We start from the raw sequence: 14,661 nt of genomic DNA, 5'->3' as shown, positions 1-14,661 counted from the left end.
GTTTTGGTACCAGCACCATGCTGTTTTGGTAATTGTAGCCTTGTAGTACAGCTTGAAGGGAGCAATGTGACTCCTCCAGCTTTATTCTTTTTGCTTAGGATAGCTTTGGCTATTTGGGCTTTTTGGTTCCATATGAATTTTAAAATAGTTTTTTCTAAATTTGTGAAAAACGATATTGGTAGTTTGATAGGAATAGTATTGAATCTATAAATTACTTTGGGCAGTGTGGCCATTTTAACAATATTGATTCTTCCTATCCATGAGCATGGAATGTTTTTCCATTTGTTTACATTATCTCTGCTTTCTTTCAGCAGTGTTTTTGTAATTCTTATTGTAGAGATCTTTAACCTCCTTGGTTAAGGCAGCTGTATTCCTAGGTATTTTATTCTTTCAAAATTAACTTATTAATGACTTGAAATTCACATTTATAACTTCATTTTGACTGCTTGATCTTGGATATTTTTAAACTAAATGTTTTCAAACCTAAGAAGTAAAAAAATAATATCCTCTTTTTATATCCAGGAGCCAAGATTCAAATTTTAAATAACTTTTTGACAATGTCATGTAGTAAACCTGACTTCTACTCATTCAATCCCATTATTCCAGCTAGGTCAAAATAAAAATATGCTACTTTCTTTTTTACCTATGAGCTAAAAAGCAAAGTAGAAATAGATTTACAAGTGAAGGAAATTTTAAACATCATCCCTCATTTCACACAAAATCACAGCTATGGGGTAATCTAAAACACCATTTTAAAATACCTTCAGAAAACAAAACTCCGTATCTTTAACACAATATACCTTCTAAAAATACTTCTTTGCTCTCAGAGAATAGTTGCAGTTAAATACATTAAATGATTTAAAGTAAAAACAGTTTTCAAAACATCTTGCTTTTTCCTACCTCCCTAGCTTTACACATGCAGCTCCATCTGGGTAAATACTTTTCTGAAACATGCCTAACATTCCCATTTCCTATGGCCTGGATTTCAAGGATTCTCAACCAAAGGCAGTACCACTCCCCTAGGGAGTGTTTTGAAAAGCTTGGAGGGTTTCATTGTTGTTTGGTTGGTTGGTTGGTTTTGGTTATTACAGGAACTAGAGGTGCTACTGTCATTAAGAATTTCAGGGGCTAAAGACACTTAATCTGCAATATGGTATTATCTTGACCAAAATGTTAATAGCACCCTTACTGAGGAACACTGTTACTAAGCCAAAACCAACAAATTCCTTAGGAATCAACCTAGGTGCGACCTCCTTTGGGAATTCTACTACAATTCATATAATTTGATGTGGATACTCCTCTTAGCCGTCCCTATAATAAAACTATGCCGTCCCCTCCCATCATTACATTTACCACAGTGTAATGTAATTAACTGTTTGCCATGTGTATCAGAAAGAAATTACAATTTTTCCTGCACAATAAAATGAGTAAAATCCTAAATGTTTAATTAAGTATACTTACCAGCATGAGCAACCCCACATGCTTTTTTGACTGGATCTGCAAAAACTATTGGTATACAGTCAGCACCAAGAGCTGCTATTGTGACTCCTCTCTGATTTGTGGTTATTCCATCATAAGAATCAGGCTCCTTTCTTCCCATAATCCAGATGTCATTGGAATGATGAGTCTAATACCAAAAATGTGCAACAAAAATGTTTTGGAAGTGGGATTTCTCATACCATAAGCTTTCCTGAAGGTATTCATTGTAGTATAAAATTATATAACCAGTTTAAGATTACTAGCATTCATTAAATATATCACTTTTGTATATGGGAAAACACAAAATTTACTTATAATTTAACTATTTAAGCTTTTGGTATTATACTCTCTGATAGTTTATACAAAGAAAAGCACAGTTTAACATTATAAAATTCAATATAGTGAATAATGAACATCTTTCCATAAAGATAGGTATAACACTTCTTAAAGCACTTTCTACAAAATGAAAACTTTTCCTGTAAAAGAAAGTTAATTACCAAATCAATGATACTTTTACTTTTCCCAGACTCAAGTAAAGCTAGAATTCTGTACGGAACAAGACATTATCTCATCAACTATGACCCTAGTTCCTCCTGGAGCAGATTTATAAAATAATGGCCTTTCTCTACCACCATGCAGTTCCCTTTCTTCAAATCAAAAAGGGTAGTGGTAGTATACTCTCCGAGAATTAACTGTACTTTTAGAATTGAGACTCCAGATGAAATATACAGTAGGCTCTTGAATAATGTCATTTTATTCCACATCATTTCATTATAATGTTAATGAAAAAAATTGACTACCCACCCTGTCACTGACTGTGTGAGGTTTGCACCTTCTCCTCATGTCTGTGTGGGTTTTCTCCGGGTAATCCAGTTTCCTCCCACATCCCAAAGAAGTGTATATGAGATGAATTGGGGTGTCCACATGGTCCCAGTAGGAGTACATGTGTGTGTGTGTAAAAGCACCCTGCAATGGAATGGCGTCCTGTCAAGGGTGGGTTATGACCTTGGATCCTGATCTGCCAGGATAGACTCCAGCTACCTGAAGCCCTGAACCCAAACAATTTGGTAGTTATCTTAATTTGTTTTTATTACTCTTTTGTAAATGTATGTCTAGCTCACATTTATTTCAATATTTAATACTAGGAATGTGTTGGTCTTTATTTAGAAGTTTGGTGATGTTTTTGTGGCAAGAAATATGCCTTAGAAACTTTATTCTTATTTATATCAATTACCCTATGGTAAAATTGGTTTTATTATGTCGTTTCGCTTAAAGTCAAAATTTCCAAGAACCCATCAACATTAAAGGATGACTTACTCTGTGTGTGTGTGTGCATATATATGTCTGTGTGTGTGTGTGTGTGTGTGTGTGTATAAAATAGAACTGATCTTTAGGCTATGGTGTATAAATCTAAGAAAAACAACCATAGCATTAGTCTAAAACTTTGTATAAAAAAGCAGATACAAAAGTTAAATAGCTTAAAGTCCATGTAGTTAGTAGTAAAGTAAAAAATATACTTTAGATCTTTCAAAATATAAAGCAAACTTTTACCTTTATTCGGTAAAATTTCTCCACATTAAATCCTGCAGCATTCGCCAACCTACGCAGATTTTCTTGAACCACTGCCTTGGGATCTCTCCGTTTGGAACTACTGAAGAGATTGAATGAGCTAAGAGTTGGGATATAAGATATCCCACCTGTTCTTGTAGTAAATCCATGTACGAAAATATCTGTTGAAGATAAGCAGTGAAGATTTAAAAGACGCTATTCAAAATACCAGTCTCTCAATTAGACCTTCCCTGATCACTGCTACCTGCCCTTGTTATTTGGCTTCTAATTTCTGTGGCATTTTGTACCTCCATAGGTTCTTATGGCATTCTGCTTTGTGTTTGTTTTACACTCCCTATGAGATTGTTGCTCTTCAAAAGGTATCTTGTGTCTCATCTGGCTTTGTTATATCTAACAGCATATAGCTCACAGAAAATACTGTTTAACCAAGAAGCAAGATTGATTGTTTTAAATTTTACTCTTCTATGAAGGTGCCAATGATTTGAAATTTCAGAATTTCTAAATAGAAGATTTTAAGTGTCATAAATCTCATTGCAAAGGAGGGCTAGATTATTTGTCTCAACATCAAATTTTCATACAGCAAATTTATTTATTTGGGATGGCTCTGAAGGCGTTATCCCTTGACCCTGATACTATAGGGTCATACATGATAGCTCTGTGTTGCCACTGATGCTAATGAGTAATAAGCTCACAACAGTCAACAAAAGAAAGGAGGAAAAAAAGAGGTGAGCTACCTCTGAAGAAAGACTGGTTTTTCATGTACAAAGTAAAAATAACAGTTAGTGGTTAATATACCTGGGATCAAAGGAGAAGTGATAATAGTTAATTCTCCTCTCAGTGCTGGCAGACTTCTCAAAAATGTTTCTATTTCATTCTGAATTTCTCTTAGTTCTTGAGCTGTGATTATGTTTATTTCAATGGACTGTTTAAAAAGGCCTCCCCTCAAAGTCACTTGCAAATCTTCAAATTCGAAATTGTAAACATCAGTGAAGAGTTGATCAATAAAAGCTTTCATTAGTGCCTTCCTGTGCCTGGGTACAATTACCTTAATGCTGCTCAGATTTCTTTCATCAACTTTCTGTTTAATGGTATACAAACAGGCAGCCATGCTGGGACAGCTAACAATCTCAAATTCTTTCAAGAGAGCTGATAATCCATTGCCTGTTTCTAATTCACAATTATCTTGTTCTCCATCCCTTTCATAGCTGATGTTACTGCAACACATTATACAAAGAAACTTGGCCTTGGTGGCGTGGTGGTACTGGACAGCATTCAAAGTCTTCAGTAATGTCTGATGGCAGTTTTTTTGAGAGTTCAATTTCAAATCGAAAAGATCAATCAAAACTGCTTCTGCCATCCTTGAAAGAATACTTTTGTGCCAAATCACCTGCAAATAAAAATTAGTATAAGAATATAAAATTATATAAATCCTCTTATAGTTACGACAGAAATTTGTGGTAGATTAAAAAAGAATAATTACATTGATTTTAAAATGTAACTAAAATAGTAAATCTAGGCCCCTCCCAGAAAAGCCAGTCTACTCTGTCACAAGAGAACCATGACAGTCAAAGCAAAGCCATCTTTTGATTCGTTTTGTGAAAATGCTGGTACATCTTTCCAGCAGCACAACAGTTCCTCTGTTTTGTTTACATAGAACTTTTAAGTGAAGAATTACTTGCTGAGTTTAGACAAAGTCCTGTTTTTAAATTGCAGGTTGTCAACCTGTGTGATATATCATTAGTCCTGACATGACTGTCATATTAGGTCTCATCCTTTCATATGCAGGGGCTTAAGTTCACGAAGCTAAATGGAGCTGCACGCGAAATTCGCCTTTTAAGATGATAAAAGCTGAGATGGCTAATAAGAGTTCCCCTGAGGATTTGCGCAGTACTCCACACTTAGCAATGACCACAAAAGCTATAGTGATTTGGACGAGACAGGCTTCCGACAGGCTTCCTCGCAACTTTCTTCATTCATTCTCCCCATCCAGCTTTGCTCACCTCCAGCCCAGCCCTCCCACCCCATCCTGCGGGTCTCCGGTGACCCCCTTTGGCGACGCCCTTTGGCCCAAGAAGGTTTTCTCCTGCCGCTTCCCCTAACCTTCTCTCCCCATCGCTCGGGGCTCCCTCTGAGGTTCATTTAGCCAGTTTTGAGTGGGTGACTATCCCCCTTCCTTGTTCATTGTGAATTTCCGCCCAACGTGTGTCGCCGCCGGGTCCCTGTTCCTCCTGCCCGCCTCGGCTCACGGGGCGCAGGCTGTGGCTCTGCACCTGCCCGTGCACCTCCACCGCCCGCTCACCGCCCATTCGGGACTTCCTGTCGGAGGACGCGCACCAGAGGCGATTCGGTCCGCGCCTTCCAGCTTTTCACCTTCGGTTGCACACAGGTCTACAGCGACCTCTGTGACGATTTGCCGCCCCGACCCTCGTCCTGAGCCCCAACGAAATTGGGCAACCGCGAGCGGGTCACCTGGAGTCGTAAGCTCGGCCCAGCGGCGACGACACCCGCCCCGCCTCACCTCACCCACCTCGCCCCGCCTCACCTCACCCACCTCGCCCCGCCTCACCTCACCCACCTTGCCGCGGCCGCACAGATCCCCCGCCTGCCCGTCCCGGGATCCCAGGGGAAACCTGAAGGCCAGGGCCCCGCGGGCCAGCTGCCGGGAGGCGGGAGGGAGCTTGGGCAGGGCCGCCCGGCGTGCTTGGTGCGGACGCTGCAGGCCCAGCACGAGCGCTGGGGAATCCCGGGATGAGCCAAGCGCCGCAAGCCTGCTGCTGCCTCAGCAGTTCCGGGTCTAGGCGGCCTGCCGAGCCGGCACCCAGCAGCCCCGCCGGCGTTAGAGGAACAGGAACCAGCGTCCCGCGAGGGCCCTCGCCCCGGAGCCAGGCGGGTTAGCGGGCGGGAGTGGGCAGGCCGAGTCCGGAAAGGGTCGCGAGGAGGCAGATAGAGGATCCGTCATGGGGGATGGGGCGGCGGAACGACCGACCCCGGGAGCGGGCGCGGGGCGGCAGGAGCTGCAGGTCTCCAGAGGGCACGGGGCGGGGAACTAAGGGCCCGGTTAGAGAGCGGGACGGCGGGCACCTTGAGGGGGCGGTGGGAATGGCGGGTCGCGTGAGGTGGGGCTGCCGGAGCGACCTCGCGACCAAACCGCAGTCTCCCTTCTGCTGACGGAAACCGTTTCCCAAGAGAGCTGAAGTCCGCGCTTCCGGTCTCAGGGACGCCTGGAGACCCAGCAGCGTTGTCAGGACGCTGGGTTTCCTCACCGCAGCCCGGGACCAGTCCCTTGTCATGTCAGCTCTTGGCAGCTTGTCCCTTGCAGGGCTCAAGTCAGGGGGCCTCTCGAGATGTTTTTAGTGTTTTTTTTGTTGTTGTTCGTTTGTTTCCAGAAACAAGCTGTTGTCTCTCCTCCAATGCCTTTGTGCTGATTCTTTTTGACCAACACTCTTTCGAGCGCCTTCACTTGTGCCGACAACATGGATGACCTCTATGGCCTTTTAAAATATGTGCCACTAGCAGGACTTAAGTAAAAGGCCCTCATCCCTAACTAAAATCATGATAAAGGTGCAGTTTAGCATCCCTGAGCTGTCCTCCAAGAATGTAACGTTCATTTATTTGAAAATAGCAGTTAGGACATGGAAAGCCAGTGTATGCCAAAGGGAAAAAAAATCCGACTTTCCAAGAGTAAGAGAAATGGTGCTTCCTGAGGAACTGGTTATGATGAAACGAAAGGTCCTTCTTACATTTACTGTTGCTCATTTGGTAGGCGCTAAAGAACCTTTGTCTCATAATCTCAGATAGCTGGGGGTTTGGAAGAGCCCTCGGGAGTAGGCAGGTTCTTGTGCTTGACTAGAGAATGGGAGCACTAACCCGGAATAGGAACCCACGCTTCAATAGCCCTAGCACCAGTTTTGTCAAAATTCGTGTTTTCTTTGGTCATTTGTTAAGAACCCCGAGCGGGGTGGTACACGCAATCAGAAGGTGCACTCTGCCCTGAGTCTGTTTTATGTTAAATACCATTAGGTTGGTGCCAATGTAATTGCGGTTTTTGCCATTGACAGACCACAATTACTTTTGCACCAGCTTAATACCTCAAGCAAAATAGAGGTCTTTTAGTTACAAAGGTTTTAAACATTTATCTCTGTTTTTACAATGGTGGGATTCGTATTCTTTCATGCAACAGTAGTGGCAGTAAAAAAAATAAAAGGAAATATTTCAAAAGAATGAAGTTGTCAGGGAAGAGAGAGTTTGTTATATTGTATTTGCATACCATTTCCTTTCACCATCTGGTCCTAGCGTCATGTCCTAACACTTCCTCATCCCATTTTCACTCTATCCTACTCCAGTGGTTCTCAGTCTTGACTGCAAATCAGAACTGCAAGGCAACTTAAAAAAAAAAAAAATTAATGTAGAGACTCCACCCCAGATATACGTTGAATCATAATCTCTAGGAGTCAGGCCTGAACGTGTTTTGCTTTTTTTGTTTAGTTTTAATCTCTATGTATGATTCAGATGCATAATTAAGTCTGAAAAAATAAAAATGCCCTATTCCCAAGCCACTCAAATAAAAGCTGTTCTTTAGAGGCCACATGATTTCATTCTTTACATTTGCAATTCCTCTACTTAGCAAAATACCCTCCTCTTTATATGCCTAACTGCTACTTTTTGTTCAAGGCTCTTCAAGCTCAAACATAATCTTCCCTGAATCCCCATCCCTCATCAAGCAAAATTAATAGCTTCTTTACATGTTGTGCATATATAAGAAGCCCTCTCATAGATGTAGTCTGGGCCCCTAGCCAAGCAATAAGTGGAAAAAATGGTTAAATATTGAATTGTACACTTTATGAGGATGAACTTTGTGGTATGTAAATTATATCTAAAAAAAGCTTTTTTAAAAGAAAAAAGGTCAGTTACACCACAGAGTCATGAAAAAGTATAGCAAATACCTTAAACTGTATTCTAACCTAAAACAACCGTGTGTTCATTTGCCAATCTACTGAGAAGGTCCAAGACCTTTTCTTTGCATGTAGTCTACTGATTGGAATTCTGCATGCTATCTCTTGCAGAAACTGTACCCATAAACCATCAGCTAAGATTTCCCAAGATTTTGTTCTTTTAAGGGGAAAATAACTTAAAGGTACTTGTGAAGCAATCTGAGAGCAGATTTATACTTTATGATTTTTTTTTTTTTTTTTTTTTTTGAGATGGAGTCTCGCTCTGTCGCCAGGCTGGAGTACAGTGGTGCGATCTTGGTTCACTGCAACCTCCGCCGGGTTCAAGTGATTCTCCTGCCTTAGCCTCCTGAGTAGCTAGGATTACAGGCATGCACCACCACGCCCGGCTAATTTTTTATTTTTAGTAGAGATAGAGTTTCACCATGTTGGCCAGGATGGTCTCGAACTCCTGACCTTGTGATCCACCCACCTCAGCCTCCCAAAGTGCTGGGATTACAGGCATGAGCCACCACTATACTTTATAATCTTTTACAGTTAATCTCACATACCTTTGTTGGGTCTTTCCAAAATATTAAACATAGATTTTTAAAGAAACAATTTTCACACTCTTTCATTGGTTTATACAATATAAAGTTACAAAAGCACAATATCAAGTACAACTGGCAAAAACAGATTTGCAAACAAACACAAGTAAGTCATAAGATTGAACTAGTCAATTGATAGGACCAGAAATGGGCAGATTTACTAGATAACAGTTTCCTAGCATGATACGGGAATTAGTCACTTATGACTTACAAAGGAAATAGAGTGAGTTAACTGGTTAGAGGTTATGTGTAGACCGGCTAAGACATCAGCTACTGTACCTCTCCATTTTAATTGACTATGTGTCTTTCTACCTAGAGTGTTTTGAGGGCAGAGATGGTGCCTGGCTATTATGGGAAACTACTGAAGAACTTCCCAGACATTTTTATAATGCTATGTAAATCTTCTCATGAGAACAAGTATGATTTTAAGAAACAAAACAGTCATTTTTAAGCCATTTACACTAAGGTTTATGGATCTGTCCAGAAAAGGCCATGTAACAGATGCAAATTTCCTTGCTAAAAGCTTCTGTTCATTTCCTAGGGCTACCATAACAAATTGGCACTAACTGGGTGACTAAAAACAACAAAAACTTGTTCTCTCACAGTTACAGAGGCCAGATAATGAAACTGAGGTGTTGACAGCACTTACCTCTTCTGTTCACTGACGTCTTCTGTTGTCTGGTGACTTCAGGTGTTCTTTGCCTAGGGGCTAAGTGACTTGGAGCTCCATGCCTCCATCATCAAATGGTCTTCTATGTGGGTCTGAGTCTCAAATAGCCCTCTACCTTTCTCTTATAAGGATTCTTGTGTAGAAATCAATGAAGATCAATCAAATGAGAACAAGCAAAAGCTATTTATTCAGGCCTTGTAAGGGAGGGAGCCACGATCTCCTGCATTTTAGCAGAGCCAAAGGCAGGCAGAGGAGTGGGCATGCCCTAATTAGAGGCTCTCGGCATGAGGAAGCTGCAGGCAGGCCAACTAGAAGTGGAGCATTCTATGGCTTCTTCTTGTTAGTCTCACCTTGGAAATGGGGACAAAAGTTAGGGAAGATGCCAGTTATTAATCCATTACTGGTCATTTGGGCTGATTGTTATAGTTTGTCTCCTAGGATTGTTATTAGCGATAATGATATGACTTTCTACAAGTCTAATCTATAGACTTCCTGGACTGATTACTGTAGATAATGGGTTGGTCTCCTGGGTTGCTTGCTGGAGGTTGTGGGTCAGAGTTCTGTTTTTACATATGGTCTGGCCATTGTCCATTGGCATATTCAGTCACCTACCCTAAAGCCAGGATGATCTCATCTCAAGATCTTTAACCCAGTTACACCTGCAAAACTCCTTTTTCAAAATAAGGTCACATTTGCAAGTTCTGGGAGTTAGGACATGGATATATCTTTGGATGTGCGCGAGGGCACCATTTAACCCACTATAAAGTTCCTCTTGGTTTAGAAATCATGTTTACTTATTTAGAGGGGGAGGAAAAAAAGACCTTGCCTCTTGCCTCTCTGAATGAGACAAGCAGGTAGGTTATACTGGATTTCACCAAAGGTCTATATAACTTCTGTCCCAGAGGTAGAAATGTTTTTGAAGCAGTTGCCTAGACATCCTTTAAAGCTTGGATTTGAGTTGCAGACCAACTCCTTTATGTCTGCACTCCAAAACAAGAGATGTTTCGGTAGTCCAGTACTGTCTATACATTCAGCAAAGCCCCTCCTTTGGTAGAAATCTAGAAGCAGTGTGGATAATGTATGAATGTTGCCTATATTATCTTGGATAGGGAGGTAAGGAACAGTACAAACCCTCTGGTTTCTTTCTTTTTCAGTGCCCTGAAACTCTAATCTCATTGCCTGACCAGGAAAGGAAGTAATCCCTAGTGTCAGCAGATTCAGCGGTACAGGTATATGATAGGTATACAGTTTATTTTTAATTATTCAATTAATTATTTTCGGATGACTCTGATGATGTTCTAACTTATCTTAAAAGCGTATTTGAAAAGACAGTCTTGTCTCTAAAAGACTGTTTCCTTAATTTATGCAATTCTAATGAATTATCGGTAGATGGCAGTAATTTGTTTTCATTTTTCTTTTCATTGCACAATAGAAATCTGGGAAAAAACCCAAAATGTTTCCAATTTTACAGCATGAATTTTATGAATAGTTGGTTTAAATAAATATTATCCAAGAGTTCTTCAATTTATGTTGCTATAGAAATAGAGATCAAGAAGTACTAGTTACTTTATTTTTATTGTATAAATCAAATTTTCTTTATTTTTTAGGTTACTTTATCAAATACTTTAAGGAATACAAAAATGAATAAAACACTGTATTTGCCTTCCCGGTGCTTACAATCTAATGCGGAAAGATACTATAAAATAATGAAAATAATAAAAATAAAAATCTGTTGAGTATTCATTGTGGGAGAGGAATCTGCTAAATGCTTAACATGCATTATTTCATTTAGTCTTCACAATCACCCTAATGAAGCAGGCACTAATATTGTTTCCATTTTATGGGTAAGGAGTCTGTGGCCCAGGTTGGAAATAATTTTCCTAATAAGTTAATAAGTAGTGTAATTTAGATTCAAAACTAGCTCTGTCTTACTTTAGACCTATACCTTTATTTAAAATGGCATAATAGAAATACTGAAACAATTCTTCTAAAAAGAGAAAGACCATATCTTCCCAGAAAGATCAAGAAAAAACCATCTAAATGGAATTGAAAGATTGGCTGTGATGTTGACATGATCAGAGTAGTGCTTTTGGAGCATCATTCTGTTAGGAAAGGGCAAACTGGAGTGGAGATAGACTATAATTAGACACCTGTTATATGCCAGGCACTTGTAGACCTCTGCCATCATGGAGCTTACATTAGTAGAAGGATATGGAGATGTCAGTGGTGATAGATGCTGTCAAGAAAAATGAGGCAGGGCAAGGAAACAGAGGGTGAAAGAGAGAGTTATCAGGGAAGGCTTCTCTACTAAGATAGTATTTCGAATTGGTAAGGAGTGATTGGATTCCAGTATAATTTAAAGGTAGAGCCAATGGGCTTTGCCAAAAGAACTGCATGTAGCTCGTAATGGAAAAACAGTGAAGGTTCTGGCTCATCTTTTGAGTAGGTCAATCGGGGCAGCACCCTTGGAGTGTTAAGGATTTCTCAAAGGGCCTATGAGACATCAACAATAAGATATCCTTTATTATTGCCTTGGGCAAGTCTAGTTGAATTGCCTTGGGCTCTATACCCTTGTAGAGACCTCCCTGCTAATGAATTCAGGGTTTTTGGCCTAAAGAACAAGAAAAACGAACTTATAATTTACTGAGAGAAGACTGTGAAGGTGCAGGTTTAGTGGTGGTAATAGAGTGGACAGAGGAATCAAGAGTTCAGTTTGGGACATACTGAGTTGAAATGTCTATTAAAAATCCAAATGGAGATATCATGTAGGCAATGAGTATGAGTCTGCATCTCAACAGGAATGTTCAGGGTAGAGATATAATTTGGGAATTGTCCGCCTACAGGTGGATTTTAAAGCCGTAGGACTAGATGGCATCACATGTAGAATAAGTATGAGAAAAGAAGGAAGCCTGAGGACTGAGCACTGGGAGGTATAACATAAGTGAAAAAGACGAGAAAGGACCAACAAAGGACACCGAGAAGTATGGTGTTTCAAGAAGGCAGTAATTATCAAATGTGTTAAATGATGTCAATAAGTCAAGTAAAATGAAGACGGAACTTGTTCATTGAATGTGGCAATGTGGAGCTCACAGATACTGTGATAAAAATCTTAAAAGCACAGTGATAAATGACTGGTTCTAGTGGGTTCAAGAAGAAAGAGGAGAGGAAGTGGAGAGCAAGGATCTTGGCTTTAAAGAGGAGAAAAGAAATGGGTCAGTACTGAAGGAGATTATGGTGTCAAGCAAGGGTGGTGGTGGTAGTGGTTGTTGATTTATGATGGACTGTTCAGAATAATACATTTGACCAATAAATAAGGAAATTCTGTTGAGGGGCCATTCAAAGAAGTAATGTCTGTGAGAAGGGAGTACAAAAGTAGAGGACTGGCCTTAGATAGGAGCAAGAACACTTTATTTATTGCAAGAAAACAGTATGCTGGTATACAGGTACAGGTACAAAATCTGGTAGATGGGTAATTTACCATCTTCTCTGATTTTTTTTTCTTCTATCTCAGTTAAATTAGAAGGTAAATTATCAACTCAAAGGAAGGGAAAAGAGGTGTGGGAAGTTTGAAGACAGAGGATAAAGAGTGAAACAATCATCTACATAACTTGGTGCATCTTAAGAGCCTAGGATCAAGGTCCCACTTGACATAAAATGGTCTTGAATTTAAAGTGAGTCAACAGCATAGTTGTATGTCTTTCTTTAAGCATATTCAGCTACTTGAGGATAAGCAAAGCAGCTGGTTGGGATTCTTCCAGGGAATTAGGACAGGGAGTGAGCTGTAAGGGAAATGAGGGTGAAAGCAAAGGAATCTAAGCGAAGTAAGGAGGGAAGAATACATGAAGGGTTGAGGGAATGTGTAAAGATACAAGAGTCAATGGATTGGAAGTCTTGCGGGGTTAAACAGCACATACTGTCAAAATACTAGATGGGATGAGCTAGAAAAATAAACAGTAGTTTGAATCTGAGATTATGGATGAGGTTCAGTTATACTCTATGGGTTGCTGGGGAGAATAAATGAAAGAAGACCTCGAAACAACTGAGAGTTCAGGGTTTTAGATATACCATTTGTGTGGATATTGAAATTCCCAAGGAAATACGAGAGAGTAGTGATAGAGGAACAGTAAGTCAGATGCTATAATCTAGTAATGAGCCTTCCAAGACCTGGAAGATAGCTGATAACAACAAGGAAAAAGCCTATGTAGTCTATGGCCTGAATTTCAAAGAAACCAGAGAGGGTTTTAGAGAGAAGAAAAGGAAATATGGTGGCAGTGGAATGGAGAACAGAAAAAGAAATGTTTAATCTTCAGACTTAGTGGCTTGAGAATGAGGAAGCTGTATCTTTGGACTTCAGTTAAAGCCAAAAGGTAAAAGGGAAGTTCACTGAAAAGGTTGACAATAGAAAGGACTTTGCTGAAGATGGCCCATGAATTTCAGAAGTCAAAGTGGAAGGATAGAAAAGGGTTGGGGAGTGGGTAATACAGCATCACACTAAGGGGCTTACCAAGCTGAATAAGGATGGGTTCTCATGATGAAGAATGCTGTCTTCTTCTGAAGACTGAAGTTAATAGGGATGTAGAATTTAATGGGAATGATGCCCACAATATTTTAGGCAGCTTATGGAAATGGCACTGTGATTTGGGGGAGAGAGAAATGGGGACTCACCAGGAAGGTAAGTTACCTAACAGGAATTTACTGCTAGGTGAGAGCATGAAGAACTCATTGGATTACCTCTTCAGGCAAGTCTCATTAGGCCATTGGAGGCCTGTTGGAGCTGCAGCAGCTCTATAAATGCACTTTACCAGAATAGATGCACTTTACCACTTTCCCAAAGAAGAAATGTAGATGGTAGTAGTGGGAATAGAAAGAGTAAGTTGATTAAAGTGATGTTTTAGCATCATAGGAATACAAAATGTAGTGGACCCTTGAACAACACAGGTTTGAACTATGCAGGTTCACTTACCCATGGGTATTTTCACCCAAACTCAGATCAAATATACAGTATATGCGGGACTTGAAATCCCCATGTAAGGAGGGCCAAGTTTTCATGTAAGTGGGTTCTGAAGCACTGACTTTGGGACTTGAATATGCACAGATTTTGATATGAAGTGGGGAAGGGGGTGACTTGGAACCAATCCCCTGCATATACTGTGGGATGACTCTAGTTTTATTCTGGAGTGATATATGGAAGACATAGTTCTTCCCATAAAAAGTCATAATCTTGGTAGTCTATCATAGTCTAACATTAAGAGCATGAACTTTGGAACCAAAATACTTGAATTCAAATCATATATCTTACATTTAATGGCTCTCTTTGGATAAATTCTTATATCCATTTGTGTACCTCACTGTACTTTTTTTTGTAAAATGAAAATTGTAATAATATCTACCTTATAGGGTTAAATGA

At 40.1% G+C, this 14,661-nt stretch overlaps 2 protein-coding genes across 16 annotated transcripts in view; one reads left to right on the top strand and one right to left on the bottom strand.

Annotated features, from left to right (window-relative positions):
• LACC1 (laccase domain containing 1) overlaps nucleotides 1-5,720 on the bottom strand; it is a 262,237-nt gene extending 256,517 nt beyond the window's left edge. For 8 of the 9 annotated variants that reach the window (XR_012092075.1, XR_012092079.1, XR_012092073.1 and 5 more), the window contains exons 1-4: nucleotides 5,624-5,720; nucleotides 3,844-4,435; nucleotides 3,031-3,209; nucleotides 1,462-1,627 (exon numbers count right to left, since the gene is read on the bottom strand). Coding sequence is in view for 1 of the 9 variants with exons in the window: in XM_007960281.3 (XP_007958472.1) it covers nucleotides 1,462-1,627; nucleotides 3,031-3,209; nucleotides 3,844-4,405 (907 nt within the window). In the remaining 8 variants the exon portion in view is untranslated. Of the gene's footprint in view, nucleotides 1-1,461; nucleotides 1,628-3,030; nucleotides 3,210-3,843; nucleotides 4,436-5,623 lie in introns of those variants that run through there. The other variant, XR_012092082.1, reaches the window with a different exon arrangement.
• The window catches only part of CCDC122 (coiled-coil domain containing 122), a 46,234-nt gene continuing 36,835 nt past the window's right edge, over nucleotides 5,263-14,661 (top strand). For 3 of the 7 annotated variants that reach the window (XM_037986742.2, XM_037986741.2, XM_007960287.3), the window contains exons 1-2: nucleotides 5,836-5,938; nucleotides 10,409-10,494. In XM_037986742.2, the coding sequence (XP_037842670.1) occupies nucleotides 10,488-10,494 (7 nt within the window). In that variant the 5' untranslated portion in view covers nucleotides 5,836-5,938; nucleotides 10,409-10,487. Of the gene's footprint in view, nucleotides 5,526-5,835; nucleotides 5,939-10,408; nucleotides 10,495-14,661 lie in introns of those variants that run through there. The other 4 variants (XM_007960292.3, XM_007960291.3, XM_037986740.2 and 1 more) reach the window with 3 other exon arrangements.

Source organism: Chlorocebus sabaeus, chromosome 3 (assembly GCF_047675955.1).
Source record: "Chlorocebus sabaeus isolate Y175 chromosome 3, mChlSab1.0.hap1, whole genome shotgun sequence".
NCBI classification, from domain to species: Eukaryota; Metazoa; Chordata; class Mammalia; order Primates; family Cercopithecidae; genus Chlorocebus; species Chlorocebus sabaeus.
The sequence above is the reverse complement of the archived record's forward strand: the minus strand, read 5'-3'. Positions and strand labels throughout refer to the sequence as shown.